Source organism: Osmia bicornis, chromosome 9 (assembly GCF_907164935.1).
Source record: "Osmia bicornis bicornis chromosome 9, iOsmBic2.1, whole genome shotgun sequence".
Taxonomy (NCBI): Eukaryota; Metazoa; Arthropoda; class Insecta; order Hymenoptera; family Megachilidae; genus Osmia; species Osmia bicornis.
The window spans coordinates 3,212,443-3,238,195 of record NC_060224.1 but is presented as its reverse complement, the minus strand read 5'-3'; the positions used below and the strand labels follow the sequence as shown (position 1 = coordinate 3,238,195).

Here is a 25,753-nt window from a genome sequence, read left to right as displayed (position 1 = left end):
TGACAAGATCATAGATGTTGGTAGGCCGTAAATCACGAGCATTTTCGTAACGAGGAAATAATGTAACGACTCGGAGAGTCGCGTAACTAAAAGGATCGTTTTACAGTGTAGCTGGTCGTAAACGGTTTAATAGTCGCTAAACAGATAGGAATACAACGACGGATAATATAGCTTGTTGAAGGGGTTTTCTGTCAACGGGACCACGTGAAATTATGTAATATTCTGTAATAAAGTGGTCGCTGAAATTCCAGAGTATTTCAATGATAATGAAATTGTATAAAAGCAAGGATGCTCGGTTGTCATTAAAATTCCTCTGGCTCGGATGCCTGATCCTCGAGTAAGGTAATGACAAGCTTCACCGACGATGGGTTGCTATTAAAATTCTCTCCGCGTTGTCACGAAGACTTCTGGGAACAGTGATTTCACGATCGATCTAAATTGCCGAAGATCGATCAATCGATAATTCGAAAGATTTTCCAATGGATTCTAAACAAGTTTATAAAATCTTCAGAGAATTTTCAATTTCCAGAATTCCCTGGAAAATCTCGAAAGGAAAAGTAAAAAAATATTACAAAAAAAAGCACCTGATCGTAGCCGATCTCTGTCCCTTTCTTAAGGATCAGTGTCACCAGCAAAGAAAACAAAATTTCCTCGGGGTCAGATACGATCGAGTACCAGGGAAGAACACCGGTCACGTAACAGGACTCATAGAAAGTCGCCTAATTTTCTCCAGTTATCCAGCCAGGAATCTTATTCCTGGAGGCACGAAAATCTAACGGTGTCCGCGAAAAACCGGGCAAGATTTACAGTGGTAGCTACCGATCCTGAGGATCGGTTAGATCGCTCGTAGATCTTTCAAGGATTGTTCCCGGTGAATAACGAGGATCACGATGGAAGGAAAGTGTTCGAAAAACCGACGGGAAGGAGAGAGTTCTGCTATTTCCCTATCGAGCTCACCCTCGTCGGTGGACACCTGCGGACCCCGGGGAACCGTTATGGTCATCGGACAGAGATTCCGCCTAATAAAGACATAATTCTAGCAGATAGAATCTACAGCGAGTTCGCGCGCGCGACCGGGCATCTTTACGAGCGACTACCTTCGCCGTCTAATTCGAAAACAGATCGAATGTCCGACTGGGGGCCTGGTTTCACCATCTTTTTCCCGGGAAAAGGAACGCTTTCCGGTCGGATTTATAGCCTCGTTAAATCGGCTGCCCCTTAATGCGCCGCGTGGCGTTCATCGAAATTGATTATTAAACCGCGAGAATCGCGTAGGTGAGAATCTTCCATCGTCCGAGCAGCCTGCGTACAGGTCTCTTCATAAAACGCGCCAAAGTTTCAGCTCGTTTTCCCTCGAATCGCGGGGAAAATTCGCTGGGGAGAAAACAAAACAGAGGACCGATTCGCGGTCCAATCGTCCGCAAAATGGCCTCGCATTCCGCGCTCTAACAACAACTTGATGAAACGATTAAAAGCGAACGAGAGCGTCGGTCGAGCCCCCAAAAGACCTCTCTATTCCACCGCTGATGGCTGTTGTTACGAGACCGCGCGCCACGATTCTCACGCGACAATTTTCCACGATTCGCATGTATGAACGGCCCCCGTCCCTGGGGTGCCTTCTGTCAACCGGCACCGCGACGCCTCCCCCGGGGATCGCACTGATAAATCTGTCCTCGCGATGTTAACTCCGATTTCCAGCGGGCGGATATCTGCCCCGTTTATGCGAATCCCCTGATCGTTGCACGCCTTTCTATTTTTTTTTAAAGCCTGAAGGTTTTTGATGGATTTCCCGAAGAATATATGGTGGAACATTTTAGATTAACTGGGGTGTATGGGACAAGATTGTGATTGAGGGGCGGCGAGGGTTTTCGGCACTGAAACTTAGAATTAGAAGTTTATTTATTTTAATACTTGAAAATTCAAGTATTCTAATAGCCTAATATTCTTGTATCTTTAAAGTGGAGAACCATATCGGAGCCATTTTCTTTGCAATTATCCTGATTCACAAGAAGTGATCGAAGCAAAAGGCAAGTCTGTCCACGGAACAGCATTAAGATATCGACACGCTAATGGCGTCGATTAAACGTTCACCGACGAGTCGAGCTCTCAACCAGGAGGAAAGTGAAGGCTGTTCAATTATTTCTGCCCCGAAACCAGCAGCCTGTCCCGTGTAATTCCATCATCACGGTCATCATCGTGGAAATCACTCGACGACGAGTTAAAGAAAACACTTTCACGGTTGATTCGTATACACAGCAGCCCGTTTGCTCGATTCTCGCGAGCAGCTTAATCGTATTATAACCCTGTCGGTTGTTGCGGGGGTGGCTAGGCGCGATAAATAAACCCTAAGCCCATTCGAGTAAGTGGTTATGTTTTTAACACGTGCTTGCGCCTAACAGTTCACCCTCCTTCCCCGTCGGCCTGGTATAAACCATGGGACGAACGTGGATCGCCATCTCCATAAGCCACCTTCCTCGCAATGGCGTAAACCTTACCAAATAGAAATTCAGAAAATTTAGAAATATAAAAATTTCTAACTTGGAAAATTTCGGATAATAAATCTCAGATTTCTAAAACTTCAAAATCTAACTTTAAAATATTGAAAATATGGAAAATCTAATTTTCTAAATAAAGAAATTTTAACAAATCAAGATTTCCTAATTTTGAAACCTAATTACTTAGAAATCTTTATTAAATTGTATTTAACAATTTGGGAACTTTGAAATTTTAAGCTCAGAAAAATATCAATTTTCCTTAGAATTTTCCAACAATTTTATTTGTAGTTTTCCTCGAGATTCTACGCTACTGTGACCAAGAAGAAGTGCTAAACGCGCGAACAGCGAAAGCTGAAGAGCGAGGAGGAAGTGGTATAAGGGAATACGCAGCGATGGAAGAAGAGAAAAGGAGGATGGAAGAGAGTGGTTTCTCTCTGTTTCTCTCTGGTCGAGATGGGAGATGCGCCGACATAACCGATAAATAACAACGGCAACGAGCCTGTCAGACCCTTGTTAAACCATCTTGCACACGCTCACGCGGCCTAGCACGCACGCATTCACGCATTAGAATACGTTTTAACACATCCCTCTCTTCGTTTCTTCCTCTGTTGCTTTTCCTCCTCAACGGGAGTGAACGAGAAAGAGGAGAAGGGTGTGTAGATGTTTGCCCCCGGGGGTTGAACGCCATTGACGAAGATTGCTGCGGTCCTTCGACCGCGAGCAAACGCTAATTAATTCTGCTTCTTTGTGGAATTAAGATCAAACAGACGAGTCATTTAGCATTTCGTTCGTTTGACAATCTTCCTGAGAGACGACAGATTTCTTGCTACTTTTTTTACAGCAAATTTAAATCATGAAAAAAGAAGGGATTAATTAAGCAATTAATTAAATTTGAGATAATAAAATTGTCAAACTATCGAATTAAAATGAATAAAAGAATTTGATTTTCTAATTTGCATATTTTTCTTTTAAAAAGACGAAGAAACGTTCACTTGAAATTTTCTAAGAATTAAACGAATAAAAACCAGTTGGTTTTTATTGCTCGGGGCTAACGATACAATCTTCACTCGTTCCTCGACAAATTCATAAAGTACAGTTCGTAAAACGTACCCTTAAGATAGACCAACGACGGGGGGGAGGGACGAAAGGGGGTTACCGGTCGTAACTCGAGCGTAAACGGGCGTTGCGTTAAGTCGAGCGGATAAAATGATGGCTCGTGCGAACAGAGGCAGATGCATCCGTGTTCGACGACGTAAGTGCAACTCTTGGCACGTCGTAGCGCATCCTCTCGACACTCGAGTCATCCACGGGTCCACGGCAACCCGTTCCCGAACGATCCGTCTGCCTGCGAACCATAAAAACATCCTTCCGCTGATCGGATGGCTCCGTCATATTGGAAACCCTATTTTAAGACCTCTCCGAGAGACACGTGTAAAAGAAACACGGATTTTTTAATGGAAAATTGACAGATCGCTTATAAATAAAATAATGTAAATTTAAATAATACTTCGAATTTCTATCTGTTCGGTTGTGTTGTCGAAAAATTCGGCAAATTCAGCGAACAAGGTGTAGAATTCCGTGTTTCACAGGTCGGCGACGGAATCAAAGGTGTGCCCCGACCGTAGTCCCCCCCGACTGGTTAACATTAAGTGTTTCGACAACGGGCGTGTTCCGAGATAAAACCAAGTCGGACCAGATGCGCGGAAAGGAGCCGGTAAAAGTTGATCGCGGGCATGTCTTTTTCGGTGAAAATAAAGCGGCAGATAAGGGTGCTAGGTTAAAGAGTGTGTCGCGCGACACGGGTTGAATTTATGTCTTCGAAAAGCTGTTCTGAATTAAAGGAAAGCGCGTGCCTCCTTCTTTCTTGCTCGAACCAACAATTTTTTTAAAATTATTTTTAATTAGAGTATCTTTGTTTCTTTAGATATTCTATGTTTTAGAATTTAAATAAATATTTTACTTCTCTTTCGTTCGGGAATAAGTTTACCGGTAAACAAGGAGAAAAAGCACCGCCATTTCCGTCGTCTTTCTCCGAAGGGATGACAGTGAATCACAGTCGCAAGTTGTATGCAAATCCGCGTAACGGGACCGTTTATTCGCTCCATAAAAAGCCCAATAAAACCTTCTTCCGAGCGAGAAGATGGCCTGTCCCTTTTCCGACTTCCTCTTCCAGCCTATCGGTCGACCTCCCGACAGAGGATAAATCGTCGACTGGAATAAAGAATACACATAGGGGGTGGTGGTCGCGTAAGGGGCGCGTTCACCCGGTGAATTCTCGTTATATACTCTCTTACTCCCTGTTGGACGACATCTTCCGAAAGAGAAATCGTTCTACATATTGCCTGGAATTGATCTCCTTCTCTTTTTCTTTATTCTGGAAACTTTTCCTCCCTTGTTCCGAACGATTCTACTCGCTGTTTCTCTTCCCACCGTTTCCCTGAACACTCGATTTCAAAACCGGTGATGGACGATCGTGGAAATTTGGAAAATGAGAGTTCAATTAACACGGAGACGCGTTTGGAGAGGATCGTGTTCGAGAAAGCTTGATTTAGGAACGCGTCCAAATGGATTTATGCTCGCCCATGTGGATTTATGGTTTCCGTGAACGAGAGGAGCATTTTTAATATTTTTTAAAATCCTCTTTTTAAAATTCCAGTGTTTAGATATTTGGCAATTATATAATTAGCTCTTACTCACAGTTTTAATATTGATTACAAATGATTAAATATGAGACTTCTAATTATTCGAAAGTTTGGAAAAGCTGATTTTCTAAATAAAGAAATTTTATCAAATCAGGATTTGCTAATTTAGAAAGCTAATTACTTGAAAATCATTACCCTATATTTAGCAATTTGGAAACTGAAATTTTAAGCTTAGAAAAATATCAATATTCCTTGGAGTTTCGTTTCCAGCAACCGAAATGGATTTCAATGGTTCCAAAAGGGGCGGTTTTCGCACAGCGAATGCAAAGCTACCGGAAACCAGTCAAATAATCCACTGGTCCTCCGTTGACAGTGTATAAACATGGTTTCGGTGTTGGGAAAATATTATTCTAAGAAGGGTGCTGCGGTACCCTTCAGAGGCCTGGTGAAAACGATACACCGTTCGTATTCGGTGCCAGGTGGCTAACTTTGCGGATAACATTAAAGCCAATAAAGAAAATATCCAGGGCTAAGTAGAAGGAAGCTGACAAAGAGGGAACCGAGTAGAGTAATGGCGAGTAATAATGGAGAAATAATGGAAAAATAACAATCAGCCTTTCTGTTAATATAAAGAAGATTAACGCGTCATTAAATAACAATCTCGAATTGCTGGAATTCAGCGAATAAATTAAAATTTGATAATTTATCAACACGGTATATGTTCAGTCGTGAAAAATATTTGTTCGAATCCATCTTCGATGACCATCTTGATAGCCATGGTGTTGATTCGATGAGAAAAAAACATTGTTTGCAAAAGATAGAGGAAAGCAGAAAACAGATTGGCTAGGGTAGAGCTGATGTAATTATGATGAAACGTTGCGGAATGGCGTACTAGATTATCTGGTCGTTCCGGTTCACGGTCAGTGGGCGGCGGTTCTTAATTAATTTATTGATGCCTCGACCAACTCGAATTAACTAATTAACGCCAGCATTATGCAAGGGGGATCTTCGTCCAATCGTCACTCACAGATATTCAGATTGCTTTTCATTTGAAATACAATTTTTTAATTTTCTATCAAGTTTCAAAGAAATTTTCTGGAAATCAATGTTCCGTGTCCAGAGATTCTCTGCAGCAAAGGATAATTAAATCTGACGATTTAAGTGCCAGCCGGAAGAATGATTCTAAACCGGAGTAACAAGATTATTTTGGAGGACAAAGAGGCTAAGTAAAGGGCGTCACGTGTCATTTGATTTCAATTCACCACCCTATCCCCATCGGTTAATACAATCATCCCCATTAAACAAATAGCATTGAACCCTGGTCCATTACACACGAATGCGTTACACGCCCACGCCTTTTCAAAAATAAGTTTCTAATTTCCATATTTCATATCGTCAAAAAGATTCACCCTCCCAGTGTCCTAATTTTTCCGATAAATTTGCAAATTTTCTAATTCAACGTATCAAAATTCAAGCAGTAATTTTACCCCGCGCACCCCTTAATCCGTAGCAATTTCGCAACCCTCTTTGAAAGTGAACGATGGCCGAGCAACGAAGAAACTCGCAGACAATTCGCAAACCGTTCTCCCTTTATCACTCCCCCCTTCCGTCTTCATCCCCTTGATACAGAGGGTGACAAGAATAACAGCGCCATCGAAGAAAAGAGTCCCACCGCACGTAGTACATTACGTATTGTGTGCTTACAGTTTATAGGATGATGCGTGGACGATCATCCCTCGGCAGTTAACTCAAATTGCATTATAGGACGGGTGGGTCGTGTTCAGTGGCCGATTGCAGGGTGGGCTCGAAAGTAACCCCATGATCGTCGGGGTCGTCTGTAAAGGTTTCATTGCTATTGATCTAGGGTGATGGTGATCGGGGGTTGATAACAAGGGTAATCAGTCGGTGAAATTAATTTTTCTACTTGATAAAATGGTATGGAAGGAGTATAGTTAATTTAGGGTTTCAAAGATTTCTAAATTCTTTAGAATTTTTAATTTTGTAAATAATTGGGTTTTCAATTTCGAAGCTTTCAAATTACTAAATAAGGGTAATGAAAATTTCAAGAATTTTGGGAATTCTAAATTTCTGAATTTAAAGTTCGTAAGTTTCCAAATTGCTAAATGGGATTTGGAAGACACACAAATTTCTAAATTTACAAATTCTAAAATTTACCATTGGAAACTTTGCAAATTTCCTCGAACTCTCCAGAAACTCGTAAACTTTTCAAATTTATAGTTTCTGAAGTTTCTTACCACCGGTTCGTTCACGTTTCTCGGTTGTATAAATATTGGACCGATTTAGATGAAAATTTCCATGTTTGCCATGATAAATCGTGGGCCGGACTTAATCTCTTCTCTCAGAGACTTTGTAACTGCGATAAATTCGCGTCGAATCGCGGATGTCCCCCGCTAATTTTGTTGGCCAGCCAAATCTCGAAAAGCTAGCTAACGATCGGAGTAAAATCGCTGCAATTACAGAGATACGCGAAAACCTCGTTAATTACGGCAATTACCTTGTTCGAAGAATTGCATCGTGTCACGGTTCGTACAAACTCGACTCGAAGCTTTTCTGATGCATATATTTTCTTTCAACCACAACCTGTTATCACCGTTGACACCGTCGTTGTTCATAAAAATTGTTATCGGAGTTGCTTGTGCCTTTCTTTTTATCAACGAAGAAACGTGCAGTATGTGATAACGGTTTTTGTCGAAATTAAATTAACTTAATTAAGTGTAATTACAGTGAGGAATTATCGGACTACTAGATTGTTTATCGAGTAATCGCAAAGAAGAAATATTTGGTAACGTAATGATGATAACGTATCTTTCATTGCTTAACATTTAATTAAATATTCGCTGTATTTAAACTAATTAGAGAATTTTATCTAGGATAATTTTAAAGTTTCCTAGATATTCGAAAAATGATAGATTTGGAATTCTTGATATTTCAGAAAAAAATATTAAAAATTTGATATTTTCTTTAAGCTGTAAATGAATAAATCCTAAATCGTCGAAGTATATTTTTACAAACTGAAATTTTACCCCCGAAGAAAATAAAAAAATAAACAAGAGCAATTACCATTCATGGTCACAGCTATCGACCCACATTACGATCCGAAAAATGAACAACGCTATCGGTTTTTCTTATTTAAATTAATGTTTACGACCCCGCTGTAAAGCGGAACCGGACACGGGCGTCGATTTTAAATGGGAACACGGCCATTGTCGACTTTTATGCTCTCGCATAAATCGCTTCTAGAAGCGGCCAGCTATCGCCTCCACGACTTTTAATTCGTGCTTTTATGCCAGCTATCGTTTTCAAATTGACCCACCAAGTCGAACCGAGAATAATGGACAGAAATTGAATTCTTTGTTGATAAAACGTTAATCGAACGTTCTAAGAATAGATCATTCTCAATGATTCATTTCAAGGTACCTTGTATCTAAGTGATTAATTTAAAACTATGAGATGTAAATTACAAAATTTGAAATTCTCAAAATTCCAAACTTAAAAATTTCGAAATTTTCGAAACCTATGTTTTCCAATAAACTAAAATAAAATATCAAGCATCTACCCAATTACAACGAACCAAAAATTCAAGTACCTACCGTTGTAGAACATAAAAGAAGATGGACTTCCGGAAAGGGAATCCAGGAACGAGAGCAAGGATCATCTTAATTCCGCGAAGCCCGGGAGCGAATGGCCGTCGAATTTCTCATCGCGGAGTGAACCGCCATTTTCTCATCGCTATCGCCGATACCGGAAACGATACATCGCTTCCTCCTCAGCCGTAGCGAGGCATCAGGATGGAACAGAGGCGTCGGTGGCAGTAAAACTCGGCTCGTCTTCTGAATCTCGACTCGGCCGTAATTTCGCGGCTCGTTTTCTCGTAATCTTCCGAGTTTCAAGAGCGAACAGGAAAAAGAAGAAGCAGAAATAAAAAAGAATTGCGGGCATCTCGGACGATCGAACGGAAGGAGAACAGGTAACGCGGTGAAAATAGCGAAAATCTTCGAGGGAGGCAGTTTCGTTGGGCGGAGTGGACGAGCTAAACAAACAGTAGTTGTTGCCCGGTGCAATCACGTAGCGAGGATCGTTGGAGCGGGTAGGATAGCAAGGTGAAAATTGCCGGTTTGCCGATGCCTCTAGCAAAGCCTGAACCCGGTTCGGACGTTGCGAGCCGTACGACCGCCTCGAAGCCATAGTTACCCGCCGGGGGCAGTCGACGTTCCGTTTTATCGACGCAAATTGCCCGGAAAGTCGACGGTCCGCGCGTGTGCCCGCCGCTTACACGCTTCCATTTTACTCCACCGAGATGGTTTGTTTGCACAGACGATCGTTCGCGAACGGATTTTCAACCCGGAATGGCAAACGGAATCTGTAAACTCGAACAAGGTTTCAGTTTATTCCTTCCTCCGCCATTTTCCCATACGATACACACCCTCTAACACTTTTAACCCATAATTTACAGGAAACGCTTTCAATGTAACCAAAGGAGAGAGAAGAAAAAAAACTGACGGTGTCACTTTGTAGTTGAATTTTCCTGACCCTCGGCTCATTAACGGGAGAAAGAGCTAGCCAGGCGATAACGACAAATCGGCTAAGAAAAATGTGACCGAGCTTTTTACAACGGCGGCTCTTTTACGAGGACTTTCTTCGATGAGGCGAGAGCAATAAAACGTTCGACGTATGCGTAGCTATCTCGTTCACCGTGCTTCCCTTTTTTCGCCACTTCTTTCCACGGGTTTCTTTTCACAGCTGCAACAACGCCCATCGTGTCCAACCATCGTCACGATTACTGTTCGTTACACTTTCCTCGGCTTTTACGATTTTCCAGCTGGTTTGCATTTCAACCCGCCCTCCGGTGTCCGCCCCACCCACGGAAGGGTAACCTTCTCACCCCTTAAACGCGGCACGGTTTTATCTGTACACGGATCTTTGGCGAGGTACGAGTGTCCCGCAATGGATTCCATTTTCTCAAATAATCCCGAAAACGCGATAGAAAGCTCGTAAAACGGCCAGGCAATCTCGCCTTTACGAGCTCCCAGTGTTACCGATGTCAAATGGCAGCCCGTTGATACTTGAAATACGGAAACCGGCTATCGGGCTCCTCTCCAACTAACCACCGTCAAGTCGAACGACGTGATATCAGGATTATTGATTCTGGAACGTTCGTAAGCGAAAAGCTTGCTTTCCTCGAGTCGCTTCAATTCTTCCAAAATAAGAATTTTGATAATTCCGTAATTTCCGCCTTTTCTTTTTATAATAGTATTTAAAAAAATATATTTACTCTCACCGTGAAGATTGGCCGCGTTCCGGGTGGCTGACGAACATGGGTGTGCCTGGCACCATGGACCCATTGGCCGGTCATTATGGGTCCATTAGTCGTGTCGAGTGACGAGCCATGAATTCGTCTCGGATTTCATTCTGTAAACCGTAAAAACGATCGGTATAGTCTCTGCCCAACGAAACACCGTCTCATTTCCTTGTTATAAATATAAAACAAAAATAGAATCAAGGTGATAAAGGATGAAGATTAATTAGCAAAGCTGATCTGCGGACGGTTCTGATTAATAGGGAGTCGTTCGAAGATCCAGAAACGAGCAAAGATAAATCGTCGTGGCTGGGATTCCTGAAATCTGCAATGTAACGAGACCGTGTTCCCGGTTTCTTTGTGTTCTTTTCTTAGTCAACCACCCACGGTGTGGCGACGTGTTCTGAAACAAGAAGAAAAGTCGGTGCCGCTGGAATTTATGTGTTTCCAGAGAAAGGGAAAGGAAATTCGAGCACACCGGGAATTGGTGGCTGTTAAACAGGGCCACATGTCGAGACACTGTTGTCGCTAATTTCGGCAATTAACTAAACGTCTGTCTGGATCTGTAAAATAAATACAGTTCCTATAATCCAATTAACATCCCGAATCCATATCGTCCCACATAAAAATAAATATTTTCTAAGAAATAAAAATTATGTACAAAAGTTTTTATTTTCCTACCCTAATGTCTTCAACTTAAAGGATATCCTAAGGAACTTATTTATAGAATAAAATTACAAATAAACAACGCGTCTGTCTGTTAATTCCTTCTCGTTGCGCTTTGTTCACCCCTCGCGTTGCTCTTAGTCGGAGGGATCTGACTCGCTCGTTGTTGGATAGCGGCGATTCTCCTCCTGTGACCCAAGAAACCGGAAATCATGCTGCTGCGCATTGGTTCCGGCCGGACGAACGGAAGTTTCGCGTCCAAGGAATGCCCTTTTGGTTCCAGGGATTGCTTTCTCGTGAACGGTGTCTCCCAGAAGGACTGATCGATGCCGAACATCTCGCCGTCCTTGAATAAACAATATTCAAAATAATGATCCACGACGTCTATCGCAACTCCTACCAACAGAGTCTGCGGCATCTGTTCCATCAGCGTTTCCGGTAGGAACAGGCACAATGTCGCAGCGAAGGCGCACGACAATCCGAGGATGATCATCGGTAGATTGTACATTATCCTTTCGGAGAAAGCGATGAAAGGGCTGAGTATTGATGTTACGTATCCCATCACGTGAATGAAAGCTATACCCTCGCCTCGAACTACCGTTGGCAGCAGCTCTGCAGCGTATTGCAACGCGATGTTCGCGGCGATGTTGATGAAGAACCGCGCGCAAATCGCGAATGTTGCATAGGTAACGCCTACGTGGACAGTGGCGGCCATAAGACTGAAGAAACCCGAGATGCAGACCGCGGTGAAGAGGGTCCATCTTCGACCAAGCGTATCCAGAACGTAGATGATGAGCACCTCCGCCGGAAATTCGGTAGCAGAGGCGATAGTGAAGGTAGTGAAAACGTCTATACCAAGGGACGTTAGACACCTGATGTGACCGTCGTATGCCATCTGAATGGCACCCCACGAGAGGAGCAGTAATATAGTGATTCTCCTAATGCGTACAGTGATTAATTAATAAATTTGTTAATTCCGCTGTTCGATGTCTGATACCTAAGGCGTTTAGTTTTGAACAAATCCAGCAACGTGTGATCTTCCAAAGACAAAGTGTCCGCCGTTCTGTTACAGTCCTTGAGGAATTCTTCGTACACGTCGTCGGGTAATTTTACATCGTTTACTTTCTCGATTTGTCGGAGGATTTGCATCGCTCTGTTTACTCGTCCCATACTGATCAGCCACCTTTTACGAATACCATAGGCTGGTAATTTAAAAGTACCAATAACGCATACGACACGATGTTTAATATCGAGTGAAGATGATATTGATATACACCTGATGCTTTCAGGGATGGCGAAAGGTGCGACGATTACGATGGCCATCGGAACGGCCGTTACCACAGCGAACAACCTCCAATCGGATATCCCGTATGCTATCCAGGGCAAGCTCATCGCCCCGAGGGCATAGAATGTCCCGTAGGACATGTTGGCGGCGAACGTGCGCCATTTTGGTCCTACGTACTCCAGAACGAGTATGTAAGCGATCACGAACATGTTGTCGAAGGCTATGCCAACGACGAACCTGCACGCGCAGAAATGCCAGAATTTCTTCGAGTAAATCGTGCTGATACCACCGATTAACGCAAGTAGATTCGTTATCACCAGAGTTGGTACCCGGCCGTATCTGTCGGCCAACCAACCGAATATCAAACCACCGAAAATCGAACCGACGAAGTAGATGCTTTGGGCTAGTGTTACTTTGTACGCATGATCGCAGACCTGAAAATGAAATTTCAATTTTTGTTATTTAAATTGAAATTTTTAAAATTGTATCCTTTGAATCTACCCAATTCTGTTCGGCCGCGATGGACATGTAAGGCACGCCGCTCTTGGACGTCTTGTACTCCCAGACGTTACATTTTTTCATCGGCCAACTTTCGTCGGACATGTTGCTCTTTATCGCCGTTTCTACCGGTAAATCGTATATCCAGCACCTCGAGTAAGGCAGGTGATGGCCCTCGAATGGTACAAGCTTCGATTTAGGTATCAGAATTTCGCGTAGCCTATCGACCGGCGTACCTTCGACGCGAGGAAGTTTGCACCAGTACTCGGTGGGCAACACCGTGATGAACACTTGGGAGAAGTAGACGAAGGATAAAAACACGCAGAAAATTGTCAGCACGCCGAATAGGTACTTTTGGTACTTGCCGAATTGACCTGGAAAAGGGAAATACCGATTAGAATGATTATTTATTATTAATCGATGCGACCAAAATTGAAAGTGTTCCTTTTAATTAATAGTGTTTGGTGATTTTAATTATGTACTTGCCCATGTAAATTAGTATATCGTCGAGAGTCGGAGCTTCTTCCGTTGGTACATTCCAAGGGAATACTGGAGTTAATTTAGATTGCACTGGCATCTTGATGTATTATCACTTTTAATAAAAAAATTCTTAATCACATAACCTGTGATCAATCTTTGTACACCATGAACTTGTCGCCTTAAAGTCATTAAAAACTTTACGGTCATTAATCGAATCGATTTCTATCAGAAACATCGCTTGAAAATTAAATAAAAAAATTCAGCTTCTCAGGAGCAGAGATTAATATAAAATCATCCCTTAATTGCACATAGAAGAAATTACGTTTCATCCCCTTTTTAGCTCTACGAAATTGTGCCAGAAAAAGCAGAGAAAATCAGGCTTCAGCTGAGCTGAAGATAAAGAGATAGTTCCACCCCAATGGTTTCACCTTACCAGGAAGGGGGTTGATAAAAGGAGGCATCGTAGAAGGGAGCCAATCAGAGCCGGCGTTTAGCTAATGCGTGTAACGTGTGCCTTGGGACGATTCTGCGCCTGTTTCATGCTTCTCGTTACGTTAGGGGATTATAGTCACCCCCTATCTCGTTTCACCCTTGGACAACGTTGCTCTATGCTTTTAGCGATGAGCACCTTACTCTATCACCACATCGCAGTCACGGAAAATTTGATTTTTAATAAATTTCTAAAATTCTGTCGAAGCCATCGCTACCCTTAAACTCGATTTCTAATTTTCAGGGGCGAGTAAATCCGGCGATTTACATAACTCCATGGAAACGGTATCACTCTCCCTCTCGAGGAATCGAAACCCCGCCTTTTCTAATAGAGGGGTGGGTGGATTCCTCCGGAGAATATAAATGGTCGTAATTTAAGCTTCTCCTCAGGGTGAAAGTACGTCCTCGAAATTAGTAGAACGTAATTTTATTTCTGTGATACCGAGAGGGTTGATATATTAAATAATTTAAAGTCCTTTTTGAGTGAAATATAAAGGAACATTAGTTTTGGAATTATTATAATTTCATATTTCATAAATCACTGGCGAGAATCATTTATGTACCTGCAAGCGTTTTCAATTAATATTCATTAAAAATTACTGGCGGAGTTTGATTAAATCGATGAAGCACGGAGTCAACTTGTCGTCGATTTTCATTTCATTTTATCCAGAATTAACTGTTCTGTCGGTGACGTAATTCGCGTTAAGTTTCCTCGTTTTTCGGATCGATCCGACGACGAATCAGGGCGCAGTTAGCTAATGCGGGCTCGCGTTGGTACAACCCCCGAGGGGGTGGCTCGGTGTTACTTCACTGACGTACCCGGGGGTGAATCGTGCCTGTGGCAACGATCTCGTCTCGCAATTTTCTCAAAAATATTCCCTTGGCTTTTAAATAAAAATCCTTAAACAATTTGAAATACACAAAGTTAAACAAAAATCCTCTTTGCACTATTAACAAAATTTTATTATCTTCAGGCGTTTAGCAAATTTCGAGGAAAACTTATCTCACCCCCCAGTATTACATTCTATTAATCCATGTTTCCTGAATAAATATCGAAAATCAACGAAGAACGGGTTAATAATAACCCGGATAATATTTCCAGTCCACAGATCAAACTCGTCCACCCTTAACCAAGCGAGCATGATACTTTTTCATTTTTATCCAACAGCAGTGCCGTTTAAGGGTGAAAACTCCGCGACGTTAGCGGCTCTAATTTCCGTCCGAGGGTGGCTTTTGCCGCAATTAATTTCCTGGGAATCCAATTAATTCCTCGCTGCCGGCCAATGAACTAACGTTGTTTGCCGAAGAAAACGTTGTCTTTCAGGGGGTGGCGAGGGTGAGATCGGGGCCGCGAAACGAGCCGAGGCGTCTCTGCAAGAGCTTTCCGAGGAACGAGAGAGGGAGTAGATAAAATTACATTATCGCCTAAAGCGTTCTCCAGCGTGGAGAAAGGGAGAAAGAGGGAGAGAAAACAGGGGTGAAAATCACGTCCCGTAATTCCCGGGCATTAAGGTAAACGTCCAAGTCGCAGGGCGCAGGTTCGGTCACCATGGAAACTGACACTCTTCCCACCACCGGTTTCCCTTCAATCGATAACTTATGAAACCATCCTTGCAACCCTCGCGCCACACACCCCCTCGACGACCCTCTATGATCCTCCTCCCGGATGCTGGGAACGTTTCGCGCGATGGCGACCTTTTCTCGAAGCTGAACAAATTTTTTCTTTTCGTCTATTTTTCAGTTCAACTGTTACCTTATAAAATTCATAGCTATTCGAATCATGTTATTCTTGAAAAATAGATGAACTTCTCATTTTCTATCTTATAAAATTAACGCAATATTCTTGCTATTTTAATTCTAAATTTAATTTAAAAGAAAATTATTTTAGATTTATAAACAGAGGAGAAACACAGGGAATAAAGGAAAGTTGAGTGGAAACAACTGGCACGACTTAATTCGACGTAATGCCGGGTCAAAGCAGCTGACCTTTCGCGAACGAGCCGTGATTTAAGGCGATGATTGGTCTCGGCTAATTGGCGGCCTTGTCTCCCACCGGTGAAACACTGATAAATACACCGTGATACCTCGGCGAGACAAAATACCACGGTAAAGAAGAAGAGGAAGCAAGGACGAGTTACTCGTTTTCATTAAGTTCGCCTAAACTGCCATCAATTTCAAGCGATGAAAGTCAACCCGACCCCATTCGACACGTATTTTCGCGCCATTTGTATGGATATTTGCCCGTCCCGGCGATCCGTTCGCTGCCTAATTAAATCAGCTGGGAATTCCCGGTATTTATTGGGATTTCATGTAAATCAGCCTGCTCGACGCGAGAACCATTTCTTTAACGACGAACCGGCGCGTGACTTCGCTCGTTAGCATTTACCATTTTCCATTTCTTCACCTTTGTATTCAGGTACTCGTAATCGCCTAGAATTGACACCCGAAGATACGCGAAATAAATCAATCCTTCTGACGATTGAAGAATTTATTTTTCAATGAAAAAATTAAACAAAATAGAAGCGTGAAAACGTTCGCCCAATTTATCACGTTTTTTTATCCCCCACCGTTGTTGGAAAGAGTCGGTGAAAAACGAGGCGATGGAAATGAAAAAATGACAAAAAAGCGACGAGGTGTAAAACACTGGGCGGGCCCGGAATGAATTTTAATTCGGCACGCGCGAAATAACAAACAAAAGGAAGCGAAACCAAACAGGCCGATTGGAAATCGAATCGATCCGGGCGACGGTATCGAAATCGAAATCGGAAACGACCGGTCCATTCCACGGGAAAACCGATTGGGTTTCGGTCATTAAAACTGGCTCTGCCTATTTTTTTCGCTCAGACATGTGTGTTTCCTTTGTTTCGTCTCCCCGTGGAATCGAAACCGGATGTGTTCTGTTTGCAGTCTCCAATTTTTTCTGTCGACCATTTGAGAGCCTAAAAATTGAATAAATTCCCTTTCCTATCGATCGGTGATTATTGAATTTTTTAAATTATGAAAAATTTTCGATAATAATAAAATTTAAACAATAATTCCTCCAACCTTGCCAAACATCCCTAAACATCCCTCAAGTACTAAACTTCTTTGTCTAAGAAAGAACAGACAAAGAAAACTATGTTGAAGAAGAAAATCGGTAAAAAGAAGAGACATGGTGGTAGAGAAGAAAAGGAGATGGTGGATGCCGAGGGGTAGACGAGGGTAAAGGGAGCAGAGCAAACATTATAATAAATCAGCACCGTTCTGACGTGAATGTAAAATTGCCGGAACCGATCTGGTCGTGTATAACACGAGGGGTGGAAATTCGACTGTGGACCGGCAGCAAAGGGGGTAGAGCAAGAGGGATGCACGGTTGGAAACGATGGCCCATTGTGAGAGTTATTTGTCATGCTGCCTACGAATCTATGGGGTTCGACGATACCGACGATCCCGTGCCAGCTCGTTCCTATTGGCCGATTATCGATGGTTATAGCCTGTACTAAGCGCCATATGTAAAGGAAAGGGGGATCATCCTGTTCCTCACCCTCCACTATCCTCTATAATTCTACTGTTCCGTGGAAGATGCTACCTGTCATCTACACTATCATTTCTTTTTTTTTAATTCCATGGAAGAAAGAACACGTTCCATTTTTCTTCCTTTTGAAATAAAATTTTACTTTACCTCTTCATTAACACGTTAAATGCCACAGTATTGAAATTCTAATTAATAAGAATAGAAATAGTTAATTTTCAAATTTCAAATTTTAAGTTTTCTATTTCCTCTTTTAAGATAGCAATATTATTTAAAATAATGTGTTTCTATTATTTTCTATGACCCCCATGGCATTCAACGCGTTAATTGGAAGTTCCATCAATTGCAATTAAAGAATTTAGAAAAAATTATAATTACTAATTTCTATCAAAAATTCCAAAAGGACGATAGTAGTTAAATGCTTGAAGGGTTAAAGGGTGAAATATGAACGAAAAAGGAATACAATTGTTTCATCGTATATCACCGACTTATTACTACTCGACTCGGAGTCAGACGAATCCACGGTGAGAGGAGTTGCATAAAAGTGCAACGTTGCACCCTCGGGGAGGCTGTGGGAACGCGGCTTGAAGACTTCATTATTTTTTGAGGGGAGAAGTGCCCTTTCTCGTTAGGGGATTCCTTGCCCAGGGCGACGCGAGACCGTCTTGTTAAAATTCTCCGAACTGCATATAACCTGGACTCGTTTCCCTCTTCCCTCTTCATCGTTCCTTCTGTTACTGATCCTACCATTTCTCTTCAGACTCGTTCGCTCACCTCTCGAGCAATATTCTAACCGAGAAGACTATAAAACTGACGCCTCAATCTCGCGATAGACGTTGCTAGCCACGTTTTCTTCGACGAGGCGATTCGAAACGGACGTCAACGAAGAATTTTTTGGAAAATTTATGAAACGATCATTTCGAGACGACAGTTTGGATTGTTTTTCGAGGGTGGCTTACCCCTTGCTAACCTCGCCTCTGATTGGCCCGCCGTTTAGGGGATGATTCCTGGCGCGATAGAGTCGCCGGTTGGCCGGATTTAATTAATCGATCGCACGCATTACCGGCCGACAAATGGTGGCCCGGTGGTTGAAACGTTCGCGGTTAATGTCGCCGATCGTTCGTCATGAAAGGCGATCTTACCAACGACACTGTAAATTCACATGTTGCTCGCGAACGATTCTAGGATCGTAATTTTTCGTATCCACGGTCATAAATACTCCAGGAGCGACTATAAAATTCCATTTGCTAACGCGCGACGCGATGCAGCTCGATGCACCAGACTTCAGGGTGACCGGTTGTCACCGGAATACCTTAGCGTATTCCAAGAAGCATCGTTCAAGGATCTGGAACACGTTAAGAAACTACCGTACAGAATCATGTCACGGTTGAAAGTATCCCACATTATTGTTCGCTTTAGCGGAAATCTGCATCTGGGTCTGAAATAATTATTCGTTTCTAACGTTGTTCTATCTTCTTCGAACTCTGACTTCACTGGCACCTTGATCTCCTTTCTTGAATAGAATTATCCACGTTTCAATTGAAACTCCAAGGTACCAGTTAGATTTATAATTATTTTTTACTCTAAGGGGGTATTCCTCATTAGGGGAGTTAAAAAAACTAAATTTTCTTAAAGTTTAGTATCTCAAGAATAGCAAAATAACTGCAATTTTAAGGATATTCAATTTTATAAATTGATCTTCAATAATTTTTATTTTTAGAGAAATACTGAAACTAAAGAAAACACTAAGTTTCTTAAACTATAATAATTCAATAAATTTCTATCTTAAAAATCAACAAAAAACGACGATTCCAAGAAAGAATACCCCCTTAATTTTACTTCACGTTCCTTTCGTACCAAACCCACCCCCTCTGTTTCACCCTTCGCGATTTTTTTCCGCACACCAGTGGAGTCCTTCGATTGTCTCTTGGTCCTGGAGGTCCTGTAACCAGGTCCACCGATAAACAAGACAATTTCGCGGCTGGACGTCCCCAGGAATCCATAAATCTCGGCAACCGGTCGCGATCTATCGATTAGAAAGGCTCGCCATCTTGAAAGCGTATGGCCGCCAAACGATTGAATGTGTCCCCAAGCGGACATCCTCCGGTTCGATTCTTTTCCAGCACGCGTTCCCTTTTGCCCTTCTTCTTCTTCTTCTTGCTTCCTTTACCCGAGCCGGGTATCGCGGGAATTGAAAGCACCGGACACCGAAACCGGCGACGATTCTATTTTCTCTCGGTCAGAAAACATCCCCGTTCCGCTAAAAATCTTTACGGTGAATCGAGTCCAAGAAATGGGATGGCTTCTTTCGTTTCTCTATACTATGGTGTCTCCCTTGGAACCAGGGAAAAAAAATCAATTTCTACGGGGTTATGGACGATGCTGTTCTTATGTTATAAACTTTTTCAGGAACAGTAGAGATTTAAGTAAATTTTGGGGGTCAATGGTGACCCAGTTACATATTTTATAATTTTCAAATAAAGAACTTAGAAATTTTAGAAAAAGATTTTTATATCTAAAATGAGAACGAAAGGAAAATTAAATTTGAAATCCTCCACAAGAAAATTACAGAAAAGCTTTTTCAACCCTTTCTAACAAGGGTGGTGTCCATAAACAGGAACGAAATAAAAAGCAGAATAAATTCAAGGGTCTGTAGTTTCACTGGGATAATACTAATTAAATAACCAATGGTTCGTGTCTATAAAAAAAGGGACCATTCTCGTTGACCTTGGATAATGGTAAGGTGAAGCAATTTCCGATTTACCGACAACAATTCTATTTCCCAGCGATGGTGGAACACGGTGGGATAAAAATCTTTATGGCGGATCGAGCCTGAAAAATGGGATCCCCTATTCTACTCCGGCTTTTCCACCCTCGAATATTTCCCCTTCCCTTTCAAACCCTCTCTATCCGAAGGGGATGCTGCGAATAAAATGGAGGATTTTCGATAATTTTCTGACAAATAAATTCGCAACTTTCAATCATTTTTCCATCGCACTTACGGCAATTTTCCGATTGAAATACGATAGAATTCTGAGATACGCTAAAAGTGGTGAATTTAGTTTTCGAAAGAGGAGAAAAGGAAGAATTGGTGCGAATTCAAGGAAAGCAGCGATGGAAGGATCGCTATCGACGATTCAGCGACGGTTTTTGCCCGGTCAGAGGCCCGCGCGGGCTGCATTATTTTATTAGAATGAATTATTCATGCGCGTCACTTACACGGTATGCGTAACTCGTGCTCCTTCATCAATTCCTCCCCCTCTGGTCCCTCGGTGTAACCTAGCCAAAGCCTCTTTCATCCCTCCACCAGAAACGTTCAACTAGTTCACGATTATTCTTTCTATCTGGTTCGCGATCCGGCAAAAAATCACCGTCTGGACGAGCCAGAATCACTCGAGTCTTCTTTGAATTCGATTCGACTCGACTGCCTTCTTTCTTTTATGCGATTTTAACGGACCACGGGCTTTTTGTCGTGACTCGAAGGACAGCGGCGAGAGATTTTCGCGCCATTTCGAAACACGTTGATTGATTCGTGCTGTTCAGAATGCACGTCCCTTTTCTTCCATCCTTTGTTTTTTATCCCTTTCGAGGGTATAATTTCTGTGGGTAATGTTTTAACGAGACGGTGTTTGCATTTCTGAAGTTCCATTATTAAATGGAGAATTTTTATAACAATACTAAAGTTAGTCATTTGTTGATGGAAAAGAATTTTTTTCTTTTATAGTCTCACCGTGTTCGAAATAAAATATCGATCGATTATCAATTCAAATTCGTGTTCGAACACGCGGAACGCCGAATTACCAGTCGAAACGAATTGGCCGGATCTTGCGAGAGTAATGGCGGGCTAAACGGTGGCGGCACCTTGATATGCAAAAGTTGGAATTACCGCACGAGCTAAAAAAGGGAACGGGGTTGAAGATTCCCGGAGGAATGCCGTGCAAGGGCTATTCCGGTAATAGCCTCCGTTTACATCGCCTCTTTAGCATCCGCCATTCGTACGACATTTGTCTTCGACCTCCTTCGTCGGCAGAGTCTGAACCATCCTTGGGAATCCTTTGATCCTTTTCCGCGATCGTTGCGAATTTTTCCTAAATTTAATCCGCATTTTTTCTTACGTTTCCTCGTGCATCTAATTTCGATAGAACATCAATTATTCGATTTTAAATTAATTTTACTTGCTGTTTATACTATTTCATCTTTCAATCGTTTAACCGATCCTTCATCCCCGATTAACACGTTAAAATCCTTTTCCATCTTCTCGCTGTCCAAAGGAACAAAAACCATCATCATGGATCTTAACGAAACGTTCTAGAGACTGGTCCTAATTATCTCGTTTCGCGCGTGTCGCAAAAACGACGTGGCCCGTTCGTCACACAGGTAGCAGAACGAAAAAGTGGAAGCACGGAGAGGGTAGAATGAGGGCTAGGGGGATCGGTGGGCATCGGTATCAGGGCAAAACCAGCCAAGACTTTTCGGAATGTCGTTCTCGGGACGCATTCAAATCGTTTCGTCGCTTCGTTTTGCGTGCTTTGCCCGGTGAGGATTGACGTTGAGGGATGACACGTTCCTCTCAACCGTACGTCCTGGGATCAGTCTCCTGCAACCGGACGGCCGAGGGAGAGCAGGTGACGAAGAGGATACAAGGGAAACAGAAATGGAAGCATCGGGGTAAAGGTGGAATTTTTACAGAAAAATTTCAAATCCTCCAACGACTGAAAATGTTGATAAAATTAATCGAATCGAAGGTTTAGAATCGGAAGAACGAAAAGAGGAGCCGAAAGAGGTATTAGCCTACGAAAAGGAAAAAAAGGATACACTCGGTTAAAGGAAGGAACGAACGAAGAACAGCATCGTCGACATTTTTACCGGCTGTTTTCGTTGGTTTTGCGAATTCGTTCGCGCGATCGTGCCAGGAATGACATCACGGTCCCGTACGCGCTACACCTAAGAAACCCTGGAATGCCTACGAAACTGCACACAGGTGTTCCTCTTCTGAATGGTTCTCAGGTCAGAACGGAAGAACGAGACACGCAAGAAAAGTTCCCTCTGAATCGTTCGAATCGCCACTGTATGTCGGTGGACATCGATGACGACGTTGTTTATTCAGTGCGGATCAGTTTCCCTGTTCTGTGGGAAAACCTGGAGGTGAATTCCTAAGAACGTTTCATAGCGATGGTATTTGAAATCGTTCGTTAACCCCTTGCCATGTAATTAAATTTGAAGTATAATTTCAATTAAAATTTGCACACCTGGGAGTCTCTAAATTTCAATTTTCGTGATTTATCTCAATATTACATCAGTGAGTAGTTTCTCATGTTGAGAAAATAATACGGCAAAGGGTTAACACCTCTAAATTAACAATCTCCTAAATAAAAGAAAAATATTTCAATTTCTTTGATTTTCCTCAATGTTGCATCAGTAAGTAGTGTCTCATGCTAAGAAAATAATACGGCAAAGGGTTAATACTAGCACTCCGAACCACAATTAACAACCTCCTTAATAAAAAGAATCTTTCTATCCATCTCCCTTCTATGGTACCATAAGGGCAAAAAGAAATGGCGAACACAAGACCAAGGATCCCCCACACGACGTGTCCTCTTCCTTTCTGGTGCGCATTACAAGCGAGTGGCCGAAACAAGAGCGACGACAAGTCAGGCATTCCAAAAGAAGAGGAGAGGCGGTGGCGGAGCCGGCATCACGTGAAAAGGCGCGGCGCACAAATACGGCAATAGAAGGATAGCACAATTTGCTTGTACCGGGGGAAGATATACGTTTCCGGTCGGTTGGTCGCGGCGCGTCGCGCGGAACATGGTTTCGCGCGTTTAACGTCGCCACGATCGAGATTAGACGCGGATCGTCTCGCGTCCCGCGGCAAAGGCACGCTGCAGCGGGCGGATCGCTCGTTAACCGAACGGAAAAAGGATCGTTCTGTGCATATTCCTCGCTGCTAACGAGCGACCGACACGCATCGGTCTTGTTCTTGTACGCGCCCGATCAGCCCCGACGAATCGACGACGCCTTTGCCCGCGACCGATTGGCGATCGCGCTCCCGCCTCGCCAATTTGCTGCCTCCTTTCACGCTTTCCTGGTTACTTCTCGCCCTTACGAAAAATTACATGAATCGAGACAAAAATTCATCGGCAATTTTCAATATATTCATTTTTGCATACGTTGCAGGATGCAATTAGCTTTTATATTATTCAGTTCACCTTGTTATTTTATAAATATTATATCGTATTAGTTTTACGCTTATTAGCATAGTTCATTATAGGCTCCAGGTTATGTCAACTGGTCGAATAAATAAATTTTTCAGTTTATCAGATATGAGGTGAAGGAAAAATGTTTCATTTTTAAGTGGATATTTGGTATGATAAAATATCATTTTTGCCATGACTTTTTCCTAGTTCTTCAGCAGATTTTCTGTGTTGATGAGATGGAGGAAAAAATGTTGAATTCTTTGTTATTTGGTGTGATAATAAATTTATGATGAAATATCATTTTTACCATGACTTTTACCTAGTTCTTCAGCAGAAAGATGAAGCGATTTCCTGTATCACCCGAATGAGACAGGTCGTCGGGCACGAGGTTACCACGTTAAAAAGCACCGAAGCCGCCTCTGTGCATTAGCGATGCCTGTTAGCGGTGATGCTAGCAGGCGCAAGAAACACCATAAACCCGCGTAAAACTACCGTGCCCCATGGATTACGAGCTTGCTTTAGCCGACGGCCGACGTTCTATCTCTCTATCGTTCCAGACGCTCATCCCTCTTCCTCACGGTGCTCTTCTAATGATTATGACCCTTGCTACATCTCTGATAACCCGAACTTGAAATCATTACGGGAAGTCTACCAGTATTATACAACCTCCGTTGCAGCAAAAACATTCTCAAATTTCATTCATTTTTCACCGGAGAATTAAAATGAAAAATTTTTGAAAGACTTCTTCGAAAATCCGAAAAATGGTGCCAAGCATAGGGAACAAGAAAAGGATGATAAAAAGGTTGGTTCACGAGGGCTGATGATAACATCAGTCTCCCATGTCCTGGTCTCTCTGTTGGTGGATTCGTTGGATCTGAGGAGATGCCTCGCCCGTTTGTGTCCCTCTTCATGTAATTTGTATCGAAACATCGCGGCGGGGAGAAGCTGTCGGCTTTGGGCAAAGAGCGATCCTCGCGACGCGTCCACAGGAACCCGAAGGAACCGTGGAAGGAGGAAGTGGACGGGATCGTGGAATTCTGAAGAGGATGAGCATCCTCGACCACGATCTTTTGTTGCCGCGGTTTACGTTCACTGTGTACTATATGTAGGACATTCTAAGATTTCTCTCAGGGTGTCGTTACGATTCGTTAATTAAATTAATAAAGACCTTGAATTTAATTTGAAATTTATCCTACGAAAAATTCATACCTTACCCTGAATTAAAAGGACTAAACTTTCAAAATTTTTTAAATCTCAAAATTCTCAAAATCTTTAAAAATAAAAACTGAAGGAACCACGACCTTTTGTTGTTAATTAAATTAAAAAATTATTTCTACATAAAAGCATCACTTTGAATTTAATTTGAAATTTATCTTAAGAGATAAAGAAATCCCTATGATTTTTTCGAATTTCTCTTTTGATAAATCGTCAGTTAAGCAGGACAAATGCGAATCTGGTCCGATCTATTTGAGAAAGGAGAGCAAAACGCGGCGGCTTTTGTTTCAACTCGTTGATTTTCCGTATCGAGAATCTGGTACGGGGTCGGTGGTGCCCCTCCACCCAGAAAAGACGCGTGTGCGGAGGGGACCGAGCGTAAGGCGTTGTTATTTTATTTGTTCGTCCAGGTTTCGGCTACCTTTTTTGCCGGCTCGAGGACCGCTAACAAGCGCTCTTTTGCTCCACGCGAATTGTGATGCCACTGACACTTTAGTGATGTTCCTGCCTCTTTCGAACGGCCACTCCCTGCACCCTCTCTACCCCCCTTTACTCACCCACCTGGTCAGGCCATATTCGGCATCGCGTCGAGTCAACGTAAAATTCGATGCCGAGTTTACTCGGCAAAGAATTCAACGTGAAACTGGACACCGTCCTCTTCTCTTCTCGGTAAAACTGATTTGGTAAACTAGGGTTTTGGTATCCTGGAATCTGGGGATTTTGGTACCCTGGTACCTTTCAACTTTTAGAATTTTGATATTTCGAAATTTTGATATTTCATTTCATATCGCAGATACGAAACGCGCGAAAATCAACCCTGCACTTTTTCTGCGCTTCCTGCCACCGGTTGCACCGAACGAATCAATCGGATCGGATTCCTCCGGTTTCCGTCGCGGCATAAATCACCCAACGATTCTAGCACGCGCGCTTTCGCGCCGGAAAAACGTCTCGAATTCCA

At 42.6% G+C, this 25,753-nt stretch overlaps 2 protein-coding genes across 6 annotated transcripts in view; both read right to left on the bottom strand.

The window, feature by feature from the left end:
- Window positions 1–25,753, bottom strand: part of LOC114872070 (MICOS complex subunit Mic60) — a 92,063-nt gene that overhangs the window by 38,381 nt on the left and 27,929 nt on the right. For 4 of the 5 annotated variants that reach the window (XM_029178834.2, XM_029178840.2, XM_029178841.2 and 1 more), the window contains exon 3: window positions 10,437–10,567. In XM_029178834.2, coding sequence (XP_029034667.1) covers window positions 10,437–10,511 — 75 coding nt within the window. In that variant the 5' untranslated portion in view covers window positions 10,512–10,567. Of the gene's footprint in view, window positions 1–10,436; window positions 10,568–25,753 lie in introns of those variants that run through there. The other variant, XM_029178837.2, reaches the window with a different exon arrangement.
- Window positions 11,215–13,480, bottom strand: LOC114872150 (carcinine transporter-like). Its single transcript, XM_046287157.1, has 4 exons — window positions 13,390–13,480; window positions 12,907–13,277; window positions 12,118–12,839; window positions 11,215–12,058 (listed from the first exon to the last, which is right to left on the bottom strand). Exons 1-4 carry the CDS (start codon window positions 13,478–13,480, stop codon window positions 11,215–11,217), a joined length of 2,028 nt encoding a protein of 675 aa, XP_046143113.1.